At 32.4% G+C, this 15,918-nt stretch overlaps 1 protein-coding gene and 1 non-coding gene across 2 annotated transcripts; one reads left to right on the top strand and one right to left on the bottom strand.

The window, feature by feature from the left end:
- Positions 1-5,272: 5,272 nt before the first annotated feature.
- Trnas-aga lies at positions 5,273-5,354 on the top strand. The gene has a single exon. It is a non-coding gene; the product is annotated as a tRNA-Ser (tRNA).
- A 2,522-nt stretch (positions 5,355-7,876) lies between these two features.
- On the bottom strand, positions 7,877-13,176 carry LOC115442122 (gustatory receptor 5a for trehalose-like). Its single transcript, XM_030167097.1, has 8 exons — positions 12,999-13,176; positions 11,975-12,184; positions 11,532-11,636; positions 10,947-11,131; positions 10,545-10,708; positions 9,812-9,977; positions 8,506-8,599; positions 7,877-7,902 (listed from the first exon to the last, which is right to left on the bottom strand). Exons 1-8 carry the CDS (start codon positions 13,168-13,170, stop codon positions 7,877-7,879), a joined length of 1,122 nt encoding a protein of 373 aa, XP_030022957.1. The 5' UTR covers positions 13,171-13,176.
- Positions 13,177-15,918: the final 2,742 nt, after the last annotated feature.

The following is a 15,918-nucleotide window of genomic DNA, read 5'->3' as shown; positions in this document are numbered from 1 at the left end:
TAATGTGATATTGGTTTCTCAATATTAAAGGTGAAAAACAAATTAAACTAATATTTTCTTTTCAATTAAATTTCTTAGTTATGTAAAAAAAAATTAGTAGCATGAAATTTTCGTAATGTCTTATTATGATTCAACCTAATTTACAAAATAAGCTTAAGGTGAGAAGTCAGAATAGTAATGTATTAAAAATAGTTACCTGTAACAATAATTGACGTTTCAATGAGAAGAGTCCCATTCCAGACAGGCCAACATGATCATGAATCAGCTGATGTTTCAGCCTCTTTGCCTACAATCCAAAAACAATTTATCAATACAAGTTAGAAATCAGTTACTTAATACCTGAACACATGCCATTTATGCGTACTGTACACCTTTATATATTTTCTATTATTTTTTACTAAAACTTACGAAAAATTTTACTGTATAAAAATTAACAGAAAGCGTTATAGACTCTAGGAATAAAATCCACAACTTCCAAAGTCAACTATTATATAACTAGATAGAAAAGTATCAAAAAATGTTATCCAGTCTATAAACCAGCCAGAAGTTCCAGAGTGACTCATACTATCACTTGGCGTTAACAAACAATAAATTAAAATAATGTTTGCATCAGAACGGGCTAGGGTATTAATAAAAAAAAAATTGGCATGGTGAAAATTAAGTGAACACTCTTGGAAGCGGACGTATGGAGCGACATCATTGAGAAATTATGACCAAGCTCCTTAAATAAAGATTTAAAAAAAATATACGTAAATATCAGTTAAAATGTTTGTACTGTAGTATTTCACACCTCAATATTAAACCCGGATTTAGGGCAGGAGTACAAAAAGACCAAAGCCTTCTTCGAATGCATGTGCACATTTGATGCAGCGAGCACCACAGTACAGGCTCTAAACAACATCCATCCCAGAGATATGAAGTAGTACAACTTGTTTATTAATGCTCCTCTCGCTGTTGCGCTGTAAATGGAAATTAGACTTTTTAAATTTCAACTTTAAATGATGTTAATTTGTTTCTATAAATTTTATTCTGATCTCTGTTTTCGCTGTTGATTCAACAGTAGCCATTGTTTTAAGATTTTGGTCATAGGTTTTAACACATAGATTTTTTATATCGGCAATCAGTCTTACTTATAAGCTTATTTTAGCGTCAAAAGGTGCTTAAGAATTGCTTAAATAGCTGTCAAAAACATCACCGGTTTCCTAGTTTAAACCTTATCAAGAGGCAAGATGACGGGATTTGACTTACAGCTGATCGAGTAAATTTGAGTTATAACTAAGCATAGCTTTGCGAATTTTTTATAAGACTGCATAAGGTTATTGGTCTCCCACTTTCCCCATTCAACCTTCTACTTACTTTAAACCCAAAAACAACTGCAAACAGATGAAAAACAAGTTGTTTATATTGGACAGCAGTATTAAAGCCCCAAATTCTTTATCAACCATCCCGACCAATTCTGCTTGCCGCACATACGATTCTCTGATACGTCGCCATATCTCATTATGAACGTGAAGATCAGATCCTGTCTGTAAATTAAATAAATTAATATCACTTGCTTCATCAACTAAAAACTACCTTTAAGTGTAAACTAAGAAATAATTGAATGAATTAATTACTGGTGGTTAGTGTAATAATAATTCCAGAAATATTTAAAAAGACTCTTACGGGTGGTTAGTGTAATAATTCTAGAAATATTTGTGAATACCTAAAAAAAACTCCTTTCTATGTAATATGCTTTGATTTTTTGTACACTAGTTCTAATGAATTAAACACAATGGTTACTAGAAAAAAACTAGAATTATCACCTAAAATGTTACTCCAGATCCTTTCTGCGTCATAAATCACCGTAAGACTCAATTGCGGTTACCCCTGTCGTACTTCTGAGGCAAATATACTCGTAAATAAGTGCCTAACTTACAGGAAGGTGTAGAGAACTCTTGATATGTGAGAATTACTCACTAAATATTTATATTCTTTGTCAATTTTAAGAAAACTGTCAGTCTACTTGACCTAAGACTATTTTTTTTACTAAGTTAAAAAAATTGTCATAGATTATGTCACTAATATCATAAGCTCATGAAAATCCTTTGCCTTAAACTGCCGCGATGTCTCAGTTATTACGATACGATTGCAGTGCTGGTGTCTTGTGTTCAATCCCCGGGTCGGGCAAAGTGATATTGGATTTTTTAACTCAGTATCAAAATAAATAAAATATAATTCTTTATCACGTAGACGAACAAAGTTGCACTTATGTTACATCAAAACAACGTATAAGAATAAAAAATAACTTATACATATATGTAACTACGGGCATTTTAAAACAAGTAAATAGAACTCACCTTAGGTGAATCAGATAGTTTTCTCTCAATCTTTATAATATGTCCTACGTACATATTCAGTCTATTATATCTCGAAGTCAAGCCCATGCTTATAACAATGATCATCAAGTCTTGAAAATTCCACAGCATCGTTGATATCTTGCTTAAGATGAAAATTGGTATCGCAAACCACAAGCTGTATTCATCTAGAAAATATAATTATTTAACCTTGTATATTGTTTTATAAAGCAAGTATTGTATGAGGAATATTTATTAATAAACTAAATTAAATCAATCAACATTTTTTTTCTGAACCTTTTAAGCGCCGTCTTAATTTCTGAAGGGCAAATATTCCTACATTGTGTAACTCCAAAGGTCGGAGTTAAACGATGTATACATCTCGATTTTGCGGATGGTAAGACATATTTTATATACGACCGAATAGCAATCACCGTACATAAATAAACCCGCTATAGTAGCCCACGTACGTGTGTCGCGTTCCGGGATCAGCCTGTATATATCTAGGTCCAGCAGGCCGGCATATTTGTGTCGACTGCCGAAGAGGCATCTCTCGTAAATTGACATTCTATTGGACCCCACTCCACTTACCATCAGGGACAGTGGGTTCACATTGTCGCACACGTACAAAAAAAAAAGTTCCAACAATCCATGTTATGTTCAAAAATCCTTAGGACTGTTTAACAATGATTCAGTAAATGTCTTCCACCAATTAAAGAAAGCACATATATTTTTTGAAAACAGTCAGTACTTAAATTTGACAAGTTTGCTCAGAAATTATGAAACAAGTCCTTGGTCTTACGACCTCTTTGGTTTTACGTTAAACTTAACCCTGTAACTAAAATTATATTAAAAAGCTTACTTATTCTCAAAAGGAATCCATGAGAATTTAATATGTACTTGCGTAAGTATTGTGATGGTGCACAATGTAGGCCGATGGCTGACATCATACTTAAAATGTGTTCCACTGTAACAATACGAATGTAATACACTGAATATATTAAACATAACAAAAATATAGGAATTCATCATCATGCTATCTTATTTATTAACATTGTAATATTATAAAAACGACGATCTAAATCATTGATATTATTTTTTTTTAAATATCATTGAACAAAATCGTAAAAAAATTGAGAAAGGTAATGGATATAATAATATACATACTATAAAAAGATGTACGGACTATCAGAAACACTGAAAGATCTTTTAAGATATTCAGACACTTGGATGAAATAAGATAGACAAAACGGCAACGCAAATTATCAAATATTTTTTTTATGCTGTTGACTTATTAAAATTCCTGAAACCTAGAAAGTAGCCATTTGTTTTCTTAGAATGAAAATGATTACTACTCAATTTAAGATAAATACACGCTTACTAAGAGCACAAACACCAATAAAGGCTGACACAGCAGTTACTTTCCATTGTATCCAACGATCTGGTGGAAACCTTAAACTCCCTTCAATTTCCACTTTCCTCCAACGTCTGGATAAACGTTTCCATGAATTAACAAATTTGCACGACAATATTAATGATAGTGTAGCGTTTCCGTAAAACACTGATCCTGAAACCCGTTCTGTGAAACCACCTGAAGTAATTTGAAATGTTATTAGTGCATAATCCTAGTAATAGCACAAATGCGAAAGTTTGTGAAGATGGATGTATGTATGTTTGTTCCTCTTTCACGGAAAAACTACTGATCGCATTTGAATGAAACTTTTACAGTAATATTAGTTATACATCAGAATTACACATAGGCTACAATTTATAATAATTGTCTATAATTTGGTCATAATATAAATATCAAGAAAGTCGGAAAAAAAATATTCCGGAAAACTCCATCACGCGGCGAAGCCGCGAACAAATGCTAGTTAAATATATACCTAAATTTAATGGAAGAAGGACTTAAGCCGTAGCCAAGATGCACTTTTAAAATCGTTAATAGTAATAGAAAACAAATATATGGTAATGAAATCCAATACGTTGTATAATTGCAAAATGTAGGTATATATAGCTTTCACTTTTCAGACGACCTGCACCTCAAGCCGCCCCGTGACCATGGCTATATTCTACGAAACACGAGAGAAAATTATAATGTAAAAACCACGATAAAATCTGGAAAATAATAACAATATTTAATATATAAACATAAAAAAACATTATGTATCGGATCTGTTTAATCCGTTCTATCGTTCGTTCCGATTTTGCGATTAGTTCTCATAAACATCTAAGCATCCAAACTTCCAACATCTTTCTATACTTTGCATTGAAAATATCAGCAATATTTGTACTTAAACTCACGTCTTGCAAACTTATCTTCAGCCCATCCGTCCAACACTTTAACAAATTTCCAAAAAGAAGTCACCTCTACTGATATTAATGTGATGAAGATCATCAAAGTCCACATAAATGCAAGATTAAATCCATACTTAGATATGCCAAAAATACGTGCAATTTTAAAAATGTTAGCGATTGTAGGAAGAAATTCCTGAAAATCAATGTGTATTAATGTTATATTGTGAGCAAAATTCGCTTAGTTTCAAACTATAAAAGGTCCAATTATTAATAAAATAACCAAGCACATCTCTTTCTAGCAATAAATGTATTAACTAATTACAGTTGTGTCGCTGTTTTCTTTATATCACGTGACTTGAGATCTAAAGTGATCATAATATGTCGATCTGCCTCCTTAGAATATAAAAAAAACGAAACTTGAGTCCATATCGTGTCATTGTGATTGGTCGAGGGACTAACACTTGGCTCGCTTTATGATCTCTCGATCAATCACATACGTCTGAAATGAACGACACAGACGTACGTGTCGTCTTTGTTATGACAAATTTTATGGGATCAGTTTAACTTTAAAAATATTGGTACGTAGCTAAATATTTAAGCGTGAAGTGCTCTCTGCTATTTATTTCAACACGACCATAGCAGTCGTGGCCGAGCGGTTAAGGCGTCTGACTAGAAATCAGATTCCCTCTGGGAGCGTAGGTTCGAATCCTACCGACTGCGTCACATCCAAAGCAATTTTTGATAAGGCATCTAATGTCGTAAGATGACGAATGCAGTGGCGTTAGAGTACTTTAGCTATCTGGCTATTGTTGCGGTAGTTTATGGACATGACATATTACTATTAGGTGAAGAATGTGATTTCTTTACTATTACCGCCCAGCCTGAAGGTATGGCTAGATCGCGGAGATATGGAAAACATCGAGCGAAAGCGAAACATTGGTGAGGATATTTTTCTTCAACAGTCCTATTTCATCACACGTTTAGACTTTAAAAAAAATACTTACGTCGTATTTATTTTTCTTAACTTTTCTTGAATTTAGTTTCATGTTAAATATTCCGCGTTATCCGAGAACAAGTTTAAGCTGTAATTTTAGAGTTATTTTTTAATTCAAATAAAAAATAATTAAGGACAGTCTACTTATTTTCGTAAAAGTTGTGTAATTAAATATTTAATTTAACATTAACTGATTTTAATGAAATTAAATTTGTTATTGCGATAGTATAAAATAGACTACATTTATGAAAATATTTGCCGCACTCAAATTAGCTCATGATACAGGCGCGACTGCAGCATTTTTAATTTAGACACCCTTAAAATTAGATCTATTTTAGTAGTATTAGCTAATACAGAATAGATCCAAAGATTTGACACTTATTCTTCGCCAAATATGAAAAACAAGCACTTACCTCGAAGTAGTGTCTACGAAAGCCTGCCCATTTGAAACATTACTAAGTAAATACAAAAACAGCAACACAGACAACTCTATCATTAAATCACTTGAACATTTTCATAAATTATACGTCCAACATCAAAGTACATTTTCATTATGAAAAATTATTGTTTCACATACTTCAATTGCATACCGGCAACCTATAATTTTAGGTAGTTACTAGTTTCCATTCGTTCAAATATCAACTTTATTTGAATGTAATAAAAGAAGATTTTATTTTGTACTCACTTTCTACAACTAAATGTAGATATCTCGACAATATAGTAGAAATAATGTCGTACGAAAGCAACAAATTGTGTAAATTATGATATATTTTCCCTCACATTTCACATTATCGTTTTAGTGAATCTACGACGTATACTTAATACAATGATAAATAGCTTTATAAAAACATTTTTCTCCGTGGATTGTCACCTGAATAAGTAACTAGGAAAAATAATGGTTATCACGTTATGAAAAAGGGTTAACTAAAGGTGCAGGTGGACAATACTTCGGTGATCAGTCAAGTGGAAAATTTTCATGCCTTTTCACTAGATATTTATCGCATTTAATCTTAGGATCCGTTAGGTCGTCTGCTATTTGGTAAATGTAGCCTATTTGAAATATTTAAAAATTGCGATCTGGGCCCCACGTCAAGAACAAAGTTTCTTCACGCATTTTTAATTTTGAATGTAATTAAAAATTAAATCTGTTTCGTTTATGTATTTTCTTAATATTGAATATGTATTTTTCGTACTTCCTTGAGTTTTCATTGTTTAATACCTAAATTAATAAAGGACTTCGCTTTATAACAGTATAACGAAAAATATTTTTATTGTTTCATTAAATATAATGAACAATAGCTTTGTAATATAAAAGGTTCAAACAAAAACAATGACACTATCTTAAAACAAAATATTAATAGCATAAAATATTATCATAAAAAATGACGTTCACGCTGTCTATACGTAATTCATTAAACTAACACGTGACGTGATAATTAATACTGGCAGCACAGGGTTTTATCATTCATTAATCATGATTAAAAGTAATAATCAGCTAGTGCATCACACGTTGCGAAAATTTGTTTTTTTTAATTCTATTTTTCTTTTTTGTAACTGGCCGCATAGAATTAATTTAAAAAATATTATGTTTATAATGCTTGGGGCCATTGACATACAAATATATTTTATTGTCATTAAGGGCCTATAAATAATATGAATGATATCAGCCCTGTATTATATACTGTCCCACTAATGGGCATGTGCCTTCTCTGCTAATAGAGAACCTTTAGCTCACGTATACATGACGGTATAGCAAGGGATAATTCACAAAGCACACACACAATTTTTTTAAGAGTCAGAGGCGCAAGCCCTTCACTTTGAACCTGCGGATATTTGTCTTAAAGCGGCAATATTTTTCGTTTAGATTAGATTTAGAGCCCTATTGGATCTGATCTACATTAAAATAATCAGAATATGATTAATTTTAAATTACTATTGACTTTAAGGGTCTTGTTTATAACTTTCCCGTAAATGTTAAAATCGATTAGCTAATAAATTTGATTCAAAGCGTAACTATAGTACTAAGTCGTATTATATAAATATATTGGTAAGTATTGTAACATATTCTCAGACTTTACGAATCGGGATCTTAGAAAATCATTTCACAATTTCTTTTATAAAATAATTTCTATTTGTAAACAGTATTGTGATTTCAGTAAGGCTTTATTATATACAATTTGCTTTCTTCGAGATCAATTTCTTCGTAATATATCTATCTCAACTGCTGTCAAATTGAATGAGAACCAGTTCATAGGTTATTATTGACGCGGCCATCTGAAAATATAAGTTTATTTCAATAAACATTATCTATTATTTATGTAACATATTTTACTTAAATATGCCACAAGATCATTGCTATGATATGGTTATATTTTTGTATTCGGATAGCAACCACCGTACACAAGGTGTTGAAACCCGCCATAGTGGCCCACGTAAGTGTGTCGCGTTCCGGGAGTAGCCAGTGTATAATATCCAGTTTCAACAGGCCGGCATAATTGTGTCGACTGCCGAGGGGTAATCATCTCTCGTCAGTCGACATTCTATTGGACCCCACTTCACTTACCATCAGGTGCAGTGGGGTCACTTTGCTGTGTCTCTATAAAAAAATATCTTTGCAAATCTCTCTAAATCAAGTTATACATAATAAATAGAAAACATAAATATACAAAACAATATAAAACTGACATAAATATGATAATTTATGGTTAATAATTCTAAAAAATCAGTTACCATAATTCATATAAGTATAAAATATAATAATGCTTAATTTAATGTTAATTAAGATCAAAATCGCATGATGGTATTAAAGATTATTATAACCTCATTTGAATGATTAATTGTTGAGCTGTAATATTTGTGTAAAATACCCTTGAATACTAACCTGCAGCAAAATATTTTTATTTAGAGAGAAAAAGCCCATTCCAGTCAAAGCTATGTAATCTTTGGCTAGTTGACCCTGTAATCTTCTCACCTAAAATGCAGGAAATATAAAATTACAATCACATCTGCTATGAACACAAATTTTGAGTTAATGAATATTTGGAGCATACATCACCGATTTTTCAAAGCTACGCGAGCTCTTCATTGTTAATATCGGAAATGAATATCAAAGGAGACACTAAGGAAGGTTTGAGATAGTGAATACTTATGGCACACATCATCAATTTTTCGAAATTACGTGAGCTATTCATCATCTACATATATAAAAATGTATCTCTATTTCCCTTAGTCACGCCATCACGCGTGAACGGCTGGACTGATTTCACTATATTTTTTTTTTGTTGTGTTTGTTATTGTCATGAGAAGGAAGGATTATATGAAAGAAAAAATTAAGGAAGTTGAGCGGAACGTTAGAAAATTTAAGAAAAGTTAATTGCAGCGATTGGCAGAATGCGCGCTGCAAATTCATAGTTGACAGGACATCCTTTGTCGGGTCAACTGGTTTCAATATAATATGAATAACGATTGTTATTGTAGAAGGAGACATTAAGGAGCTTTTTTAACCGTGAGTAGGTCTGAGTCTGATTACACTGGCGCAAGTGAATTGCTTTAACGGTGAAGGAAATCATTGTGAAGAAAATTGCATACCTTAGATGTGAAGAATTTTGAAGGTATGTGAAGTCTACCAATCCGTATCGGGCCAGCGTGACGGACTAAGGCCTAATCCCTCTCAGTAGTAGAGGAGGCCCGTGCTCAGCAGTGGGCAAGTATATAATACAGGACTGATATTATTCTTAATATTTATTACAACCGAATTCACAGCGAGGCGAAAGCGTTACGCGCCCGTCAGTGCAATAATACTGCTATGTTTACCTGACCATAGTTAGAACTTCGGCCCTGAGAAACTTCCATACTTGAAGGTTGTAGCATTAATTATCAAGCCAGTAATTAGTGGAGTATTTCAATGGACTACTGGATTTTCAATTTATAACGAACAATTCTACCATTGTTTATTCAGAATCCCGTAATCTCTTCAAATATATAATTAATATTTCCATTTTACTGAGTACTTATTCAAAATGTTAAATTTGTAAATGTCAATTATTATAAATATTATGAATGTAAAACCAATGACACTCAAACTCTTTAATAATTTAAATATAGTATTTTGACTGAGGAGAGAAGTTTATCCTCGCCAATCGGCACAATTTTGCCGGCCTGTTTCAATCAATGGTAAATTTACCTCAATATTATAAATGTTTGCATCACAACCATAGATATACTGGAGTGCTGCTTTGGATCTAACATTAACGGCTGATGCAGCTAACACTACACCACCTACTCTGATGCACAGCCAACCGAGGGACACGAAGTAGTATATTCTTCGTAAAGTCGTTACTTTATCCTGGCTGGAAAGGAATTTCATTCAATTAAAAAATATATATTATATCTACGAGAAGGTAGACGTACATACGTAAAAATAAATAACCAAATCACCAGCGGCGAAGCGTTTATATAATACGATTCCTGCCGGCTTCCCTTCTATAATATATGTCAGCGAACTAATAAAATATATAATACTATTAATAAACAAATAATTAATATTTTCAGTCATAGTGTAACACAAAATATAGGTATAATTGTATTAGTACCTAAATTTTGTGTCGGCTTCCCTTTCCGAAAATTTAACCCATCGTCACTCCAAAGCACTAAACCATCATTTTGAATTTAGAGAGGGAAAATAAAGTAGAGAAGTTAGAGGGTAGAGTATTATTGTGTAACGTTGAAAACATTCATAATATTTTATACAGATTAGTTCTATATTTTCAAATTGAAAGATGACCAACGTGATGACTCCATGGATTTGGCCATGGACGCATCCACGAAATCAAAAAGCTTTAATAATTTGTTGTTTTTCTGAAATTTTCTCATTTCTTATAACCTGTTTATTAAAATTAAAAACAATCAATACTTACGTAATAGCCATAAATAACTGGAGGCAAATAAAATAAAAGTTGCATAAACTGGACAGCATTATCAAACCGCCCAATTCGTCATCCATTTTTCGTACCAATAAGGCCTGTTTTACATACGCCTCTCTTATTTTACGCCAAGTGTATATTGACACTATTTCTACGTCCTAAGAACATCAATTAAAACGTTACAAGTGATGAATATAATAAATGCTAAAGTTTGTGACAATGTTTGGATGTTTGTTAGAAGCAAACGCACAAACGGCTGAACCGATTTGAATGAAATTTCACATAAGTTTAGACCATATCTTGGATTATCATAGGCTATAATTTTTATCACTGTGATTGGATACTTACTGGATATCTTTCTAAATGAATGAATATTATATTTTATTATATACTTACTGGATGTCTCCTCGTGCCCTTATTTTCTAATTCACATACATGTGCTACATATCTATTGAGCCGGTTATATCGGGATGTTAGCCCGATGCTTATTAATATTATAAGCAAGTCGTGGAAGGTCCATAATATCGTTGCTATAATGCTTAAGTAAACTAATGGTATCACGTACCATTCAGAAAAGTCCTCTGAAATTAGAGTTGGGTAATGTTATTGAAGTTACGTATTTGTATTGAAAACCAAGAAATTTTATTTCATTAAATATTAAAAAAGCAAGTCGTTATGACGTCACAATAAGACCACTCCAACGTCTATAACATACATTCTTAGCATTAAGCCTGTTTGATTTTCATAGTTCACTAGCTATAATATGCCTAAATTGTAATGATAATAATTATCATATTTTTAAAAGGTTTTTTTGCGCCGTACAAACAACCAATATTGTTTTAAATAATCTTAGTCCACAAACGAGCAAGCCCAAAGCAAATTGCTCCCACCATACGTCGCATAAATATGTCAACATAACTTGCTCTCTAGCAGTTACATACACGTAGTAAGCAAGTAGCAAGCAAGTACAGTTTCACTCACTTTCCATTATCATGAATCCATGTGACAATAGCGTGTACTGTTTCAATATTTCTGATGGAGGACATTCAAAGCCGACTAATGTAACCGCATTCGTCAAATGTTCAGCTGTAAATAAAGTTCAAAGTTGACAGATTAGTTGAGACTCTCTAACAACATAACATAAACTTTATAAATGTGATACCACGATCACACGATTAGGGAATGGTTTCTTGGGACCGTATTTATTAATCATTCTTGTTGCTTAAGTTACGACCAACAATGAATGATCCCTCGCTATCCTCGAATCAATTCCAATAGTAAACCAATTAAAGTACACCTGCAAGCATGTCAAACTTTATTAAAAAAATTTCGACCTATCTAAGATAGTATTAGGATCACTTATTGCAATCGGCTGATAGCAGACACATTTATTACTTTGAGGTAAATAATTCAGACACACTCACAAAAAGTACAAAACGCCATCCCAGCGATGACAAATATCAACCGCTTCTTTATATTCACATCCTCTGGTATGTTGATGGCTACGGCTCTTTCCACAGAGGCCCAGTATTTAGACAAATTTCGCCAAGAATACGACAGTCTTGAGCAAAGAATGATGGACATTATTGATATAAAGTAAAACATTGTACCAGCCAGGCGTGCTGTTACGCTTCCTGGAAGAAATCATGCCTTGGTTATCGAATTATACATATAAATAGACACCCTTTTATCCCTGAAAGGGCAGGAAGAGGCGCCACTGGTGCACTAACATTCCGCTGTACGTATTCCGTCCTATAATCTGATAGGGCGACTAATTTGATAATTAAAGTATCACTAAAATAGAAAAAAAAACTTTTTTTTTTACAAATTTTCAGACCGCCATGTAAATCTAGTAATAATATAGAAAGTAAAATTCAGTCCAAAATGTCTTCCATCGAAGATATCGTATCTATTAACAGTAAGTATAACCGACTAGCATACAGAGATATATACTAGTTCGATCAATGCTGGCAATTCCAAACATTGTGTCGACTGGCGAGGAGAATCATCTCTTCTCAATCGACATTGGACACTATGCAGACCAAACTTTACTTACCACCAGGTGCAGTGCAGCAGTGGCGAAAGGTGAAATTTTCCGAAAGGTAACTCATAGAACATATACGTACTAACTACGAATACGCATGAACGCGGTCAGCAAATCATTTTAGAGTGAAGACCCTAAGAATCGGGTCATATGGACACTTCGCAACTACAGTGAAGTTTGCTGTGCTCATATGTAATGCCCTCTTTTTATTCAACAAAGTAAAATATAATAATGTAGACCTTCGCTTATCGAATGAATAATATATTATAATATAGTTAAGTAAGCTAAGAAAATAGCTAGGTTAGATTTGAATAGAGTTAGATTACATTATATAATAGTTTATATAAGACAATGATGAATGTAGACAATAGTTTATGAACGAATTGGAAAGTAAGAATACTTACTATGACCAACGGTGTCAACTGCCCATCCAGCTAGGGCCTTCACAACTTTCCATATTGCCACACCTTCGATAAAAAGTAAGAGTATAACTAGTACCGAAGTCCAAGCCCTCCAAATCGGCTTCCCATATCCTGAGACGCCAAACCAACAGGAAAACTGGAACAGCTTGCTCATTACTAGCAAGAAAGCCTGTAATATAAGTAAATGAAAGTTTTAGGTTTTAGCTAAGGTCCCGGGTTCGAAACCTGAGTTCGACAAAGAGATATTGGGTTTTCCTTCTCATTATCAGTCCGGAGCCTGTAATTTGTGCCTGGTATGACGAAAAGTGGGTGCACCAATTACATCTTTATCTAAACTTTGGAGATAAAAGGCGTGAGTGTGTGCGTGTGTATTGAAAATGATATGGTTTCTAGAAATTCTATATGCCTATGTTCCCTTAAAACATAAAAGTAAGCAAGTTACATCCATATATCTGTACTTCTTTTTAATTACAAGGCGGCATGAAGAAGTATGAGATTTTACATAATTATTTTTCATATAGAGGTGTGAGAGTGAGGTGTGTGAGAGTGCAGAAAATCTGTATACATATATATCTAATATGTTAATAAATATATTCAATTCGACGGTCGAATCGAATCGAATCGAAATCGAATCCTCTGTGCGGCCAATAATCTTTAAAACAAGAAAGTAACTATTGAATATATATAACTGCTTGTAAATGTTAAATCTGCTTTTTTTATACAGAGTTACATTCAAATTTCTAAATAATGAAACTAACAATTCTACACAACTTTCCATTTTTCTGAAGGCATATCCTCATACCTCTGCCGTACAACTGACAAACGGTATCTCAAGCTTATATACAAATATCTTCTGAACCTTTAAAAAATATGTTTGTATTTTTCAGGCAAATAAATGCGTCAACATAAGTAATATCATGCCATAAGTAATATTGGCAAATATCGACAATAATAAATACAGCAGAAAATATGAACGTCAATCAAAGTTAATGTTGTTCGTCATTTATGTTGAACATTAACTGAGCCGCAAGCGTTTTTATGTAGAAATTTTATTGTATAGTCAGAAAGCTATTTGGCGTTTTTATGAAAAGATTCCGTACTCTTTTTATACTTAATAATAATTATATTTAACATTATAGTATTTGTAATAATTTATATAACAGCTACGTCATATTTTATTCGTATTTCAAGAGGTACTTAAGATATTAAATATTTGGACACTATTTATTATCTGTAATTGACATGGATTGTTAAAACGTATTTCGTAATACATTAAATGTTAATTTCTTTTTTTTTATAATTGGCTTGCAATAAAAAGTCCGGTTTGATTTTTTTATCAAATACAAGAAAATTTGAATAAGAAATAGTCGTAGCATTCCCTATCGCCTGTAAAACTTAAAACGCGCTAGACAATGAAGACCATTTTAAGTTGACCTTTTTAATACGTATTTTAAATAAGTTTTGTAGTCGGGAAAAACATTTTAAACTAATTACTTTTGTTACATAAATTATAATTAAACCTTTTTTTTAACATTACTAAGGAAAATAGGCTCGCCACTATCACATCATGAGATGGAATACGTACGGCGAAAAGTGGATGCATCAGTGACACCTCTGCCTACTCTTTCAAGAATTAAAAGCGTGAGTGTGTCTGTGTGGAAGCAAATTACTAGTTTGTATAAAAATACCATAAGACTAAGTAAAACGGAAAACACACCATTGCGTTATAGTACGAAAATGTAAAAGGAATATAATTAGAAAAGGATTTCTGAAATCGATGTATTAGAATCTTTCGAAATCCAAATAAGTACTTACGTCTTGCTGTTGATTAGGCAATATCAGTTCACTTTTCTTCCAAACTAACTTAAAATCACTGGCTGAATACATTGAAATTTTATATTTCACTATACAATTTCCCACAGCGTTTATATTTTCAATGTAAAGGCGAGTTTTCCTGTATCATGTTTATAAATGTTTACATTGATCGTAGATAAACTTGGACAGGATAGCGGTTCTCAAATAAGATTCTGCTCTATGTTAGTATTCATGTATTCTTTTATGACGTCATACAGCTTGAATGGTAATTTAGGGGCAAAAGAAGATGAATTAGGGGCACCACTTTTACTTTTTCTTTTTAAAGTTAAATTATAAATAAGTTCCATATTTTAAAACAACATGACGAAGTATTAAAATTTTCTTGGTAGCGCTTATACTTAATATAATAAATCTGAAGAGTTTGTTTATTTGTTTGGATACGCTAATCTCAGGAATTAATAAACCGATTTTGTTTTTATTTTCGCTAATAGTGCGCAACATTACTTCTGAGAGCTATAAACTACTTTTTATCCCAGAAATTTACACGCGGACAGAACCGCAAGCAAAAGCTAGTAAACAATGTGCTTCAACTGATATTATAATATAACGGGCTTATACTCTAACAAAGATGAGTAATTTACTTATATGAATGAAAAAAAAAAGGTAGTCACAAATGAAACCAATAATGCGGCCTGTCAAAATAGTCATTGACGTCATTTTCTCCTATCTTTTAAATTACTTATAATATTATTTTTTTTATTAAACCGTTTCTAAAATTAGTGATACATTTTATGTATGTAGGTACAAAACAAAACCGTTTATACTGGATAGCATAATAAATGTTGGAAAGCACAGTCCGATCATACTACATAGGCACTAAAGCGTTCATTCATTGTAAAACTTCCCCAGTAAATTGCTGTTTTGCTTCCATTTTGCAGCGAAATTTTTTACGTTCCGAAATGGAGAGATTTAAATGGAGTTTTCTTTTCACCACATTTGTGCTTTAAGCGCGTTTTCAATTGGTTTGATAGTATTTGAAGCACCAGTAAACTATTTTTATTGTTTATTTAAATTTTAAAGGAGTTAA

Source organism: Manduca sexta, chromosome 28, assembly GCF_014839805.1.
Source record: "Manduca sexta isolate Smith_Timp_Sample1 chromosome 28, JHU_Msex_v1.0, whole genome shotgun sequence".
Classification (NCBI taxonomy): Eukaryota; Metazoa; Arthropoda; class Insecta; order Lepidoptera; family Sphingidae; genus Manduca; species Manduca sexta.
The sequence above is the reverse complement of the archived record's forward strand: the minus strand, read 5'-3'. Positions and strand labels throughout refer to the sequence as shown.

Bases quoted from the DNA above. Each gene is read 5' to 3' on its own strand.
- LOC115442122 (XM_030167097.1), bottom strand. From the start codon at position 13,170: ATGAGCAAGCTGTTCCAGTTTTCCTGTTGGTTTGGCGTCTCAGGATAT. The intron at 9,978-10,544 runs GTAAGTATTGAT...ATTCCTTTCCAG, and splicing joins CAGTTATTTATGGCTATTAC to CCAGGATAAAGTAACGACTT. The intron at 7,903-8,505 runs GTATTCAAGGGT...TTATATTTTCAG, and splicing joins AAATATTTTGCTGCAGGTTA to ATGGCCGCGTCAATAATAAC.